Source organism: Salvelinus namaycush, chromosome 19 (genome assembly GCF_016432855.1).
Source record: "Salvelinus namaycush isolate Seneca chromosome 19, SaNama_1.0, whole genome shotgun sequence".
In the NCBI taxonomy this organism is placed as follows: Eukaryota; Metazoa; Chordata; class Actinopteri; order Salmoniformes; family Salmonidae; genus Salvelinus; species Salvelinus namaycush.
In genome coordinates, this window is record NC_052325.1 from 11177235 (window position 1) to 11190855 (window position 13621).

The window sequence follows — 13621 nt, forward strand, 5'->3', positions numbered from 1 at the left end:
AACGCCTCAAGGAAAACTCCACCCAAAAACTATCTTTTGGTATTTGTTTCATTAGTCCATTGTTGACAGTCCCGAAATGTTTTGCTTGTCAGCAGTCAAGTTTTCAACAATGGACTAATGAAACAAATACCAAAAGATAATTTTGGGGTGCAATCTTCCTTTAAGTTCTTCTCAGGCCATTGTTAATTGCAAAACATGTCTCACTGTCCTGATAGGAACTTTCAGAAAGATAACACATGAGGCTTCTGAGGCACTTGCAGTGAGAGGGTTTAGTATTCGCTAAACCTTAATGTCTTTCTCACAAGTCAAAACAAATAGATTTCATTGACATTGAAAAGACAATGTAATAGGTATACAGTATATATGATGTTTACAAAGGATAGCGATGGGGAGAGGGGGATGGCAGGAGAAGAGAAGGGGAGGAGAGATTGAATGCTTTGTTCTCACATTTACATATGGGAGCATGATAGACATCAATGTCAATTCTAACCAGTGGTGTACCACAGTTTTGTGGTTTATTTTTACAGCTAATTTCCTGTAGTTCTTTCTATTTTTTCTTCTTATGATGTGTTCATATGCTATCTGGGTACATCCAGGGGGGGGGGGGGGGGGGACATGCGGGGGGGGGGGGGGGGGATTCTAACACTAGGGATTATTAGGCATGAATTTGAAGTTAAGGAATAACATGATTTAGGCCGAAATCTCACAATTCACCTAAAGTTTGTTATTCTTGTTTTACCATAACCCCCCTTTCAGAAATACATGTTTCCCTTGTTATTTATATTCCTACCTGAACCATGGCATTCAAAGGTGAAATCTTATTAAGATTTGCATATTCACAGAGAGCTGCATAATTTAGAAAACATTGCCTTGGAATGTGACAACATTCATGAGAGGGTTGGTATGAAAGAGCTCCCACAGGATAACAGATTAATGAAAGCCAAGTCTGACATTTCAGCTGGGTTTACCATCAGGACTCAAAACAACAAAAAGAGATCTGGGTTTGAAACACAATAACCCAACAGAACCCTGACAGGTCCATGTATTATTCATCATTCGTCGCTACCAAATGAGCCTTTATAACACAGAGCAAGTCATTCTATGTTTAGTGTGTTTTCTTAATGGGCCTAAAAAAAATAGAATTTTTTTCAACCCCTTAAATCAGCTATGAAATCACAACAGTAAACCCTTTGCTGGGATCATCCGGTATTTGGTTTAATCTTGACTTCAGGCTATCCTTACATAGATACATTCTCATTATTTTAGCAGTTTACTGCTCTAATCTAAAATATTATCCAATTTGTAGAAATAAATAGTTGTATTATACTAAATGTAGTCAAGTTAAAATGTAGTGATTTGCAAATGATTATGTGTCTATAGCCATCAACTACCACTAATCCAAGCCAAATTATTTCTTGCTGCTTTCATTTTCTCTGCCAGTTGTTCAATAGCATGTTTCCCTGTCGGAGGAATCGTGATGTTTTGACGTGCATTCAAAGCTTTGTTCTAATGATTCTTCGATGACGTATCTGACACTGCTCTGTCAAGCACATTGATTTATACTACACTGAAGGTTTGACTTTTTCATTTTTTAAGAATAAAAATGGCCTTCCTACTTGTTTCCCATGTCGCCAGGACATCAATTTGGCCACTCTGTGTTCCAGATGGCTTTGTAGAAAAGGCCTGACCCTCTCCAGTCCTCAAGGACATTTAATGTGGACCAGGCGGAGGGGACATGGCGCTCAATACATATGACAGCATTGCCTCAAAACAAGATCTTCAGGGATTCTTGAGCACTGGCATACACTGAAAACACATTAGGGCTCAAGGTCTGCTCCCAATGCACATTTTTATGTCATGTGTGTTAAATGGGTGTTAAACTCCCTCAAAACGATCAAGGTCCATCATACAATGTGTCATTGTCATAACAATGATATAACATTGGTACTTCAAACATAATCAGATCATGGAGTTGATCATAACGCATTGCGATTTATTACAGCAGGTAGGTTCAGTACACATCATTACATTTGTATCAGAAATTAGGCTGGTCCTCCTTGAAGTCTCGTAGATTGACGCTTTGTGTTCTTGTCTTTGAATGCCGTTTGCAGAAACTGCTGCCATACCTTGCCTCATCATTAACCTTCAGATGTACAGTAGAAGTTATCAGAATCAGGAATGGCATACTCTGGAGATTCTTTCAATCTCCACCGAGTTAGCTCAATCTGCGTTTTGTTTTTTTGCACCTCTCATGTGGAATGAGTTGGTGCCTGCTAGGGCATCAGGTGGATTTTGGAGAGCCTTTTTACTTAACAATGTGTTTGTTTCATATGATTGTGCTTTGCTTTCTGGGTTTTGTGTTGGCTTTTCATGTATTTAAAAAAAAAAAAAAAAATGTATTGAACCTAGTTAGGTCAGTTAAGAACAAATTCTTATTTACAATGATGGCTTAGGAACAGTGGGTTAACTGACTTGTTCAGGGGTAGAACGACAATTTTTTACCTTGTCAGCTGGGGGATTCGATCTAGCAACCTTTCGGTTACTGGCCCAACGCTCTGACCACTAGGCTACCTGCCACCCCAATATAGATATGTATAATGTAATTGATTTGTTTATACTGTAGATATGTATAGTGTAATTGATGTGTATATAGATATGTATAGTGCAATTGATGTGTATATAGATAATGTAATTGATATATATGTGTGTGTGTATGTAGATATATATACACACACGTTTTTTCATTTAAAAAATCAAATATTGTTTGTGTTGTTATTATGTAAGGTTGCATGATGGTAAAAAGACTGACACATTGTATTGCAATAGCTCTATGTCCCAAAGTAGAAAGAAACAACATCCCCTGAAAAGGTGTAGAACATTTACCATTCAGTCAAAATACAACGGCCACAGAATGATCTTGATGAATAACTTTATTGGTGAATTAAGTTCAAAATCAGAACAAGCGAACAATGCAATCCGCTCAACAATGACTGTCAAATCCTCCCATTCCTTTCCAAGGACCGCTCACATCTTAACACACGGAACAGGGAATGTGTTCATCTGATGTCCCATCTTTACAAAAAAGTGAATGGGCAGCTGCCCTGCTGCGTTTCTACAGCCAACTTTACCTACCAGGCATCTGCTTCTGCCTACTGAGGTGCCAAATGACCATCCAAGGTGGTTAAATTAAGACTGTGTGTGGCCAAAGAGCTCTATTTTCATGTCATTCAACAAATGTAAAACTCCTGGAGTTTGCTAAATGGCATCGACGCTTGGATTGGAACCGGTGTTTTGGCCAGAGAACATACAAACAGAGGTCTTTGGCCAGGTGCACCAATAGTGTGTTTGGTGTCAAAATGAGAATGCATGAGCAGAAAAGAACCCCATACCTACTTAAAAAGAATGGTGGGGGATGTTATGGGGCTATTTTGCTTCCACTGGTCCTGTGGCCCTTCTTAAGGTCAATGGTATCATGAAATTTACCTAGGACATTTTATCCAAAAATCAGGTTGCTTCGGCCAGGAGGCTGAAATTTGGCTACAAGTAGACATTCCAGCAAGACAATAACCCTACAACAAAATCCACAAAGAAATGGTTAATTGACCACAATATAACACATTTGCAATGGCCATCTCAGTCTCTGGACTTGAACCCCATTGAAAACCTGTGGTTTGAATAGAGGAGGGCAGTCAATAAGAGCAGACAGGATATCAAGCATCTGGAAGGATTATGTAAGGAGGAATGGTCTAAGATCACTCCCAGTGTGTTCTCCAACTCATTAAACATTTGAGAAAAAGGCTCAGTGCCATTATCCTCAAGGTGAGGAATTGAAAGGTACTGAAAACAGGGGTGTCAAATTTTGACCCCTTCCCTTTTGAGAATTGTTTGTATACAAAATCTCTTTCACTGAGCAATTGTATTAGTATAAACATGTACTTTCTGCAGACAATACAGCTCAATAATTGAATTATTTATTTTATACAGTAATTTTTGCTCATCTTCATCAATGGTGTCAATAATTTCAGACCCCATTGTATATTGTTAGATGTCAAGCGATAGCTGTGATTACAATACCTTCTGGAGCTGAATAAGAGATAGTTGTGATTACAATACCTTCTGGAGCTGAATAAGAGATAGCTATGAATGCAATACCTTCTGGAGCTGAATAAGAGATAGCTATGAATACAATACCTTCTGGAGCTGAATAAGAGATAGCTATGAATACAATACCTTCTGGAGCTGAATAAGAGATAGTTATGAATACAATACCTTCTGGAGCTGAATAAGAGATAGCTGTGATTACAATACCTTCTGGGGCTGAATAAGAGATAGTTATGATTACAATACCTTCTGGAGCTGAATAAGAGATAGCTGTGATTACAATACCTTCTGGGGCTGAATAAGAGATAGTTATGCTTGCAATACCTTCTGGAGCTGAATAAGAAAATCAAGACCATTTGATCTTCAGAGGGAACTGCAACTCCAGGTAGATTATCAGTGGATTACTTCCAAGCAACACTTTGCATTAAATTCAAGGATCACGTTATTTCTCCAGAAAATGCTTCACAATATCTTTTTAGTGACAAAAGCACCAACTTTTCAGTGAAGGTTAGTGTTTCAAATAGCTTTTTCTTGATGGTTTTGACAAAGTGATTACAAATTATGATATATCAAAGTATGAAGAGGAAAAAGATGAATGTTTTAAAGGCACATTTCAACACTATGCTGTACTGTTGTCCATGACAGTGGTTATAAATGGATTGGCCTTGGCTAAGTGTCTCTCCTTTTACAACTAATTGGCGGAAGCTTTAGACCATTCGTCTACTCTTAGTACAGCAAAACTCCAGCCGTAATTGCAGTCAATTGATTGCGGTAAACCCCCCCCCCCCATGGACTTGTAACCCTGTAGTTCCTGTAGGAAGGGATTTCAGAAACATGAACTCTATAGTAGTAGATACAACAGGGAACCTTCTAAACTAGAAAAATAAACTGTTTTTCTATTTTCGATTCAATATTCTTATGTCAAAGTATTTGTATTTATGTTCAACACATTAAATTCAACATTACTGGTTCTCTCAGTTATTTATCTTTTCACACTGCAATAGCTTTGACAACTACCTAGATTTATTTATTGAATTCTATTCAAAGAAAGTATACTAGGGGAGGGAAATGGTGAGAGGTGTGGTGGTGTATTTGTGAAAGTCTGAAACTAGCTCTCATGATGCGTGTTCATCTCAGCCTGAGCAGACGGTGTCACACTGTTTCACCTTCTCACATCCACTCCATTAACTTCCTTGTTTCTTACCCCTGTGGGATGCTTGGGTGTCAGGGAGAGAAAAAAAATGGAAAGAAAAGGCAGCAGCTTTTCAAAGTCTTTAGACAGTCTACTCAAGACAACACAGGGGAAGAATCAACACACTTCACAAGCTTCCTGCTGTAACAGTTTTCACTTCTGTCTGCATGTTTTACAAAACCTATATGACATCCACATTGTTGAAGCTATGAATATATTTCTGTGAGATTTGAGCCTTGGGCAATTATCATTCCTAAGACCTGCTGTAAGAATGTGTTTGGATTGATTTAATAAATAACTAACTTCATAATGTCGACATCAAACAATAAGAACGGCCTGTGACATATTTCCCTCGAGTTGCCGTGGAGACCTAGCAACCGGGTTTGATTTAAGAGGGCTCTAAGCGTTATAATCTTTGAGCATTTAAAAATAAACTGATCGTGTAAAAGACACAAGGGCAGTCTTTGTAGTAACACACAAGCTGTCATGCGTATAGACGTGTCTGAGTAAGCCGACAAAACTCTAGTCTCTACTGCTTATCACAAGCTGTCATGCGTATCGATGTGTCTGAGTAAGCCGACAAAACTCTAGTCTCTACTGCTTATCATGCTTATTGCGACTATGATTGGATATAGGCAGTACAACCAAAGATTTTTATAGATTAACCAGATACACCACAGCTTGCCGGGGGAAGAAATGAGTCATAGTGGGCAGAACAAGCAAGGAGGTGGGCAGGGCCAAGCATGCGTTAGCGATATCCTATTGCCGCTTTCTAATATACTTCTGCATATTTCCATTAGGGAACACCTACTCTGTGGCGCGTGTGCAATAAATGAATTTGCCTTTGCGCTCCTAAACAGCGCAATTTTATTTTATTTTGCAAAGGATAAAGTCTACAAAACTTAGTCCCCTTTGTTCATAACAGATTCTAGGTTTGGGAACAGAAAAGGTTATTGAGAACAAATGTTTAATCGATGATAAAATTGGCAGAATGTCCGCCAAAATCCATCTCGTTCCCTCTCCTCCCACTGAGCGCCAGTAGGTTTCCTCTCACTACCAAATTTGGTAGTGAGTGGAAACGCCAACCGGAAGCTTCACATTTATACATCCAGTGAAATATCTGTCTCATTGTTCTATCTGTGGTACAAGTATCAGTGCAACTGATCCAAGCATGTCAGTCTAAAGTCTGGAGAGACCTGAAAGAGTGCTTTATGCCATTAAGACTGCCATTAGAATCAGCTCTACATTGCTGCAGGTGTCACTACTAGAAACACAGTGAGACAACGAAGGATACACATCTAAATGCTTATAATTCATATTTTAGTGAGGGAGAGTTACAACCACAAGGTTATCTTGACTGATGACGTACATTGTCTCATGTATGTCTCAGTAACTGTGCAGTGAGCAGTTTCCGACTTCATATTCCTAAAGAGGTGGTTCTAAGATGCTATTTGTTCACATTTGCAGTGTGACTGTCATGAAGCTCACAGTTAGAGGCTACCTAACGTGCACTCTCCGAGTGGGTTGCATGCCTCCACTCTTACTATGCCCTCAAAGGTCAAGTGATTACATGTCTGTCACAAAAACATATTCAGACCACACAGGCACAACAGGTAGTTCAGCCAGCACAGAGAGGAACAGTGAGGGGCGTAGGAAATAGAGAGGCATAGGAAAATTGTTGCTTTTTAAATGTGTAATATGCTATATTTCCACATGTAAAAAAAATATATATAATCTCCATGCTATCTGTGGTAGAACAATCCATGTTAAACTGCAAAATGTATTCATTTAAGCAATCCCATTCAGAAAAATTGTCGCTGAAATCTTATTTTAGGGTGGAAGAAAATGGAATACCCAAGTGTGTTCCAAGTGTGTTCCAACCTGCACATCATGTTAGATCCAGCACTCTACATTTACATAATTTAACAGACGCTTTTACCCAGAGAGACTTATAGTAGTGAGTGCATACATTTTCATATTTGTTTGTACTGGTCCCCGTGGGAACTGTACCCACAACACTTCCGTTGCAAGTGCCATGCTCTACCAACTGAGCCACACAGGACCACTCCACCTTCCATCAGCACAGCAAGGGTTCATCGGCTGACCCTATCTGTGGAAAGGGTTCTACCTGGAACCAAAAGGGTTCTACCTGGAACCAAAAAGGGTTCTTCAAATTATTCTGCTATGGGGACAGCAGAAGAACCCTTTTAGGTTCTAGAATGCACCTTTTTTTCTAACAGTGTAGCTGTAATGAAGCTTCTAATGTCTTCTGCCTGTTCACAATTAGTTAGGGGTGGCAGGTAACCTAGCAGTTAGAGAGTAGGCATGGCAAGTAGCCTAGCGGTTAGAGCTTAGGGGTGGCAGGTAGCCTAGTGATGAGAGCGTAGGGGTGGCAGGTAGTCTAGCGGTTAGAGGGTAGCGGTGGCAGGTAGTCTAGCGGTTAGAGGGTAGCGGTGGCAGGTAGTTTAGCGGTTAGAGGGTAGGGGTGGCAGGTAGCCTAGTGGTTAGAGGGTAGGGGTGGCAGGTAGCCTAGCGGTTAGAGAGTAGGGGTGGCAGGTAGCCTAGCGGTTAGAGCTTAAGGGTGGTTGGTAGCCTAGCGGTTAGAGGGTAGGGGTGGCAGGTAGCCTAGCGGTTAGAGAGTAGGAGTGGCAGGTCGCCTAGTGGTTGGAGAGTAGTGGTGGCAGGTAAGCTAGCGGTTAGAGAGTAGGGGTGGCAGGTAGCCTAGTGGTTAAAGGGTAGGGGTGGCAGGTAACCTAGCGTTTAGAGGGTAGGGGTGGCAGGTAGCCTAGCGGTTAGAGCATAGGGGTGGCAGGTAGCCTAGCGGTTAGAGAGTAGTGGTGGCAGGTAGCCTAGCTGTTAGGAGCGTTGGCCCAGTAGCCGAAAGATCGCTGGTTTGAATACCTGAGCCGACTAAGTGAAAAATCTGGCGATGTGCCATTTGAGAAAGGCGTTTAAATCCTAATTGCTCCTCTACGTCCCTCGCTAAATGACTAAAATGTAGTTGTTAGATTACTAAGAACTCAAATGTTGTTTAAAAGCCATGTGATCTGTACAATTTAAAACCACATAATGTACCAATGTACTGTAACTTTACATGTTTATTCCAAATTAGACCAGTTCATTTGTTAGAAATGGGCTCTAAAACAGGGACCTGGCTATCATCAATATATTTATATTATACCCATCTGTGGTCTCATACAGATGTAGGATCTTCATTTGAGCCAGTTTGCTACAACGGGAAAATAATCCTGCTGCAACAGGAATTGTGTATATTTTAATGAATGGACATTTTTGTAGGTGTTGATACATTTGTCGTTAGGGCAAATCAAGTCTGACATTTCAAAGTGGAAATTACACACTTTAAAAGCCTCTTTAAAAGTCATATACATTAGAAGTTTGCATTTCCTGCTTTGCAGAAAAAATGATCAATAACAAAAGAGTGATGAAGATCCTACATCTGCAAGAGACAACACTATTATAATGCTACGACACTGAACAAAAATATAAACGCAACACGTAAAGTGTTGGTCCCATGTTTCATGAGCTGGAATAAAAAATCCCAGAAATGTCCCATACACACAAAAACCTTATTTATTTCAAATGTTGTGTACAAATTTTTGAGGAAAGGGGGATACCTAGTCAGTTGTCCAACTGAATGTATTCAACTGAAATGTGTGTTCCGCATTTAACCCAATCCCTCTGAATCAGAAAGGTGCGGGGCGCTCCCATAATCGACATCCACGTCTTCGGCGCCCAGGGAACAGTGTTTTAACTGCCTTGCTCAGGGGCCGATACATTTTTTGTTAGGGCAAATCAAGTCAGAATTATGTAAGTGGAAATTACAAACATTAGGAGCCTTTTTAAAACTCAAATACACTATGAGTTTGCATTTCGTGCAGTTTAGGAAAATTCTGAGTGATCAAAATAAGATCCTCCATTTGTATGAGTGTTTCCCTTTGTACAACCAGCCATTTCTAAGCACAGAATACTTCTGTTCTGCTTCCAAGACAAACTCTGCTTCCAAGACAAACCCGCCTGCCCCCACCAACCCATTCCAACACACATGCACACACACACACCATGAAGGAAGCTTGAGTATCACATACTGTATACCTTCAGAGAAATGTTGAAAGAGCTATGAAAACTGAGAACCACAAGGGACAAGGACAAAGGGAGTCACAGCGTCGGGCTTCTAAGTAGTGGTTACTAAGAACTGGCCACAAAAGCAAAAGGGAAGTTTACAAATAGAGCAACTTCCAAAGTGATAATAGCGATTAATTGTTGTATAAAGATTCTATTCAGTTTATTTTTTTACAGATGCTCTACAATGATTGATATGTGTGCAAGTCTAATGCCCCTTCTAGTATGGTACAGCTATTATCTCAGAGGATTGTGTTGTTTACACAGACAGTCTCTCTGTTCCTTTGGTGATGTTGTTGTGGGTTTCACTTGTTCAAAGAAATCTATTGCCATCAGGGTTTGCACGTCTGATAACATGATGACTTCAAAGGGAGATGACTGGTAGCGTTACATTTACATGTGCTTGTTTATTTGTGTATAAACCAACAGGCTCTCTGGGGTTTGAATAACTCCAAGCCCATATGAGACCATTTTTGTGATGCCATTGGGATTGGCTTCTTTGATGTCTTCCAAGCCATGTCAAGATCTGTAGAAGTGAATGCAGGATGGCCATGAATTCAAAGGAGTAATCTGGTTGGGTTTATTAAAAATACTTTTGTGACATGCAACAATTTCAAAGATTTTACTGAGTTACAGTTCATATAAGGAAATCAGTCAATTTAAATAAATGTATTAGACCCTAATCTATGGATTTCACATGACTGGGCAGGGGTGCAGCCACGGGTGGGCCTTGGAGGGCATAGACCCACCCACTGGGGAGCTAGGCCCAGCCAATCAGAATGAGTTTTTCTCCACAAAAGGGCTTTATTAGAGACATAAATACTCCTCAGCACCCCCTCAGACTATCCCGCAGGTGAAGAAGCCAGATGTGGAGGTCCTGGTCTGGCGTGGTTACACGTGGTCTGCGGTTGTGAGGCCGGAAGGATGTACTGCCAAATTCTCTAAAACTACGTTGGAGGCAGCTTATGTTAGTGAAATTAACATTACATTTTCTGGCAACAGCTCTGGTGTACATTCCTGCAGTCAGCATGCCAATTGCACACGCCCTCAAAACTTGTAAACAAATTTGTGCACAACATTTGAGAGATGTATGTTTTTTGTGGTATGGAACATTTCTGGGATTTTTTATTCCAGCTCATGAAACATGGGACCAACACTTTACGTGTTGCGTTTATATTTTTGTTCAGTGTCGTAGCATTATAATAGTGTTGTCTCTTGCAGATGTAGGATCTTCATCACTCTTTTGTTATTGATCACTTTTTCTGCAAAGCAGGAAATGCAAACTTCTAATGTATTTTACTTTTAAAGAGGCTTCTAAAGTGTGTAATTTCCACTTTGAAACGTCAGACTTGATTTGCCCTAACGACAAATATATCAACCCCTACAAAAATGTCCATTCATTATAATCCACATAATAATTCACATTTTCTGTTGCTGCAGGATTATTTTCCTGCTGTAGCAAACCGGTTCAAATGAAGATCCTACATCTTTAGTATTGTATCTCTATACATTCATATCTCTCAGAACATGTTATGACCTCCATGTATTTGCTTATTATTAATATGTGTGCATGTTTGAATGTTTTAGCTTTCTAAATTAAAACAAACAATATTCTCAACGATTTTAATTTGGGACATTTTGATTTGGGGAAAATGTAGCACACACTGAGGCAAGCGATACACTGGCAGGAATAGTACAAATATCAGCGATGGCATCGTATACTGAAGAGAACAAGGAACAGACACAGAAAGAGGAAGAGCATCCAGCGCAGTACTCTCCATACTTTCCACACCGGATCATCTCGATCCAAGGACACTGTCACACTGTAGATATAGAGTCAGCTGAGGGTGAACCACATTGAAATGTAACACATGAAGAGTAATCTAGCCACTCATAGGTAAGCAGGTCTGTGCAACTTTTACTGTACAGTTCAGGGATGCCCAATTCCGGTCCTGGAGGGCCGAAAATACTTCTGCTTTTTGTTTCTACCTGATTAGAAGGAGAGGATGAAAACCAGAAGTGTTCCTGCCCTCAGGGATCGGCATTGGGCATCCCTGATATAGTTAGTTTGTGCATTGTGCTGTTTTAGATTATTGAGTGGACATCCCCTGCGTTCATATGCACATTATGCAGAAACAGTAGTGTCGACAATTTACAATACATTGGTAGCCTTATTTACTAAGCTATACCTTGTTGAATTGCTTGTAGCAGATATGAGACTTGTTGTTTGAGTCGTACAAGGTGTGGACCGTGATGTTGTCAACGTTGTTGGGGAAGTTGAGGTCTTGTCGTACTGTTTTGTGGTTTCTGTTTTGAGCCGAGATACAAGCCCTGCAGGAAACAGCAACTCAAACAGCAACTCATAACGGACATAGCATAAAAAGTAATGGTATGAAACACAGGTTTCTTTAGAAACATTTGTAAGCACTGATTTCACTAATAGTAATTGATCACTGGTATATGCAATGTTATATTAAATTCCTCAGAGAAAAATAAAAATTGTAAGCAACAACTTCAGCTACATACAGTACTTACACTCAGAGACAGTCAGGTGAAGATGAAACGCCAAAGGACTGCTGGCTCTTTCAATTGCACACCAGTACCAGCCACTGTCCTCAGCTGTTGCTCCTTTCATACTGACTGTGAATAACCCAAGGGTTTTATCATCCAATATCTGAACATCACCGGTCAGATGTTTAGGTTGATCAGATCGAATGATAACTGTGCAGAAGTACCAGTAATAACCCCTGCACCAGAATTTGACCTTGTCCCTGTTGAACGGGTGATACTGGCAGGAGATGTGGACTGTTTCACCAACTGCACTCTTCACCTCTGAGGGTCCGGAGAGGGATGAGGCTGCTGAAGAAAATCACAAACAAACACAAGCATTAAACAATGTGTCTTAATTTAACAGTGACTAAAAATGTATAGTCAATGATTTAAAACAACATACCTTTTAATAAACATAAGATGATGAGATTGATCCAAATCTTGGTAGTCATCTTTCTGCTTCAACTCAATCTTTATCTGAAATCTATGACTTTAAAGGATATGGAAATGGAAACTCTTTGTTTGTGGTGACTGGTGAAAGAGTTCTCTGCATTCAGACTGGGCTGTGAGGTCCACCCCTTCCTGTACCTGCTCTCTCTGGCTATTGGGCAGTTCCACACCAGGATACCCAAAATAATGTTGCGCCTTCTCAGGTTGTTCTGGCAATTCAAACATAGAAACTTCATTGGGTGGAAGGATGTTTGACATGCTTTATACAATTGTATCACAAACAATCTTTGAGAAAATCATGATGAAAGTGGCCATTTTAGGCCCTTTTTAGACCTCTACATGCATCCTGTAAGACCTTATGGTCTGTGAAACATACATGATACAGACATCATTGAGCTGTCATCAAAATGAATGAGAACAGAACAAACCAGTGGAACTAAGTAGTAGGCCTAGTAAATAAAAAAACAAGCGCCGCCAGGATAATGGCTCCACCGTAAACTCCACCTCTGACTGTTCCTGATGATCTTGGAACAGAGGAGCCAGCCCAGGTTAGCCTAGAATCCTACTCTAGCTGCAGATTTTCTTTCCAAAAACGTTCTGGAGATTTGTACTTACATAAGGTCATTGTTTGCTTGGAGCTGGTGGGGGTTCTTCAAAACCTTTGGACCTATCAATAACATTCTTCCAGTTAGAATAGCCAGCTTGGGTGAAGGCCCTGTTTGCATTAGCATTGGACTCAACACTGAACTTTCGACATGGGAAACAAAATGTTGCATCTGCAGTAACTGAGAATTCCAACCACTCTCTTCCTATGACCCAGATCAAATCAAATCAAATTGTATTTCTCACATGCGCCAAATACAACAGGTGTAGGACTTACCCTGAATTGCTCACTTACAAGCCCTTAACCAACAATGCAGTTCAAGAAATAGAGTTCCCGAAAGTATTTACTAAATAAACAAAAGTGAAAAAAATCTAAATCAAAATGTAACACAAGAAAATGACATAACAATAACAAGGCTATGTACAGCGGATACCGGTACCGAGTCAATGTGCCAGGGTACAGCTTAGTCAACGTTATTTGTAAAGTGACTATGCCTGGGGTGGGGGGTCAATGTGGTCCTAGACTTGTCACTCCGGTACCACGTGCGGTAGCAGAAATAACAGTCTATGACTTGGGTGACTGGA

General features: G+C 40.3%; 1 protein-coding gene across 1 annotated transcript; it reads right to left on the reverse strand.

The window, feature by feature from the left end:
* Positions 1-11135: 11135 nt before the first annotated feature.
* LOC120064201 (CMRF35-like molecule 3) lies at positions 11136-12435 on the reverse strand. The gene is made up of 4 exons (XM_039014601.1): positions 12387-12435; positions 11969-12292; positions 11623-11764; positions 11136-11256 (listed from the first exon to the last, which is right to left on the reverse strand). Exons 1-4 carry the CDS (start codon positions 12433-12435, stop codon positions 11136-11138), a joined length of 636 nt encoding a protein of 211 aa, XP_038870529.1.
* Positions 12436-13621: the final 1186 nt, after the last annotated feature.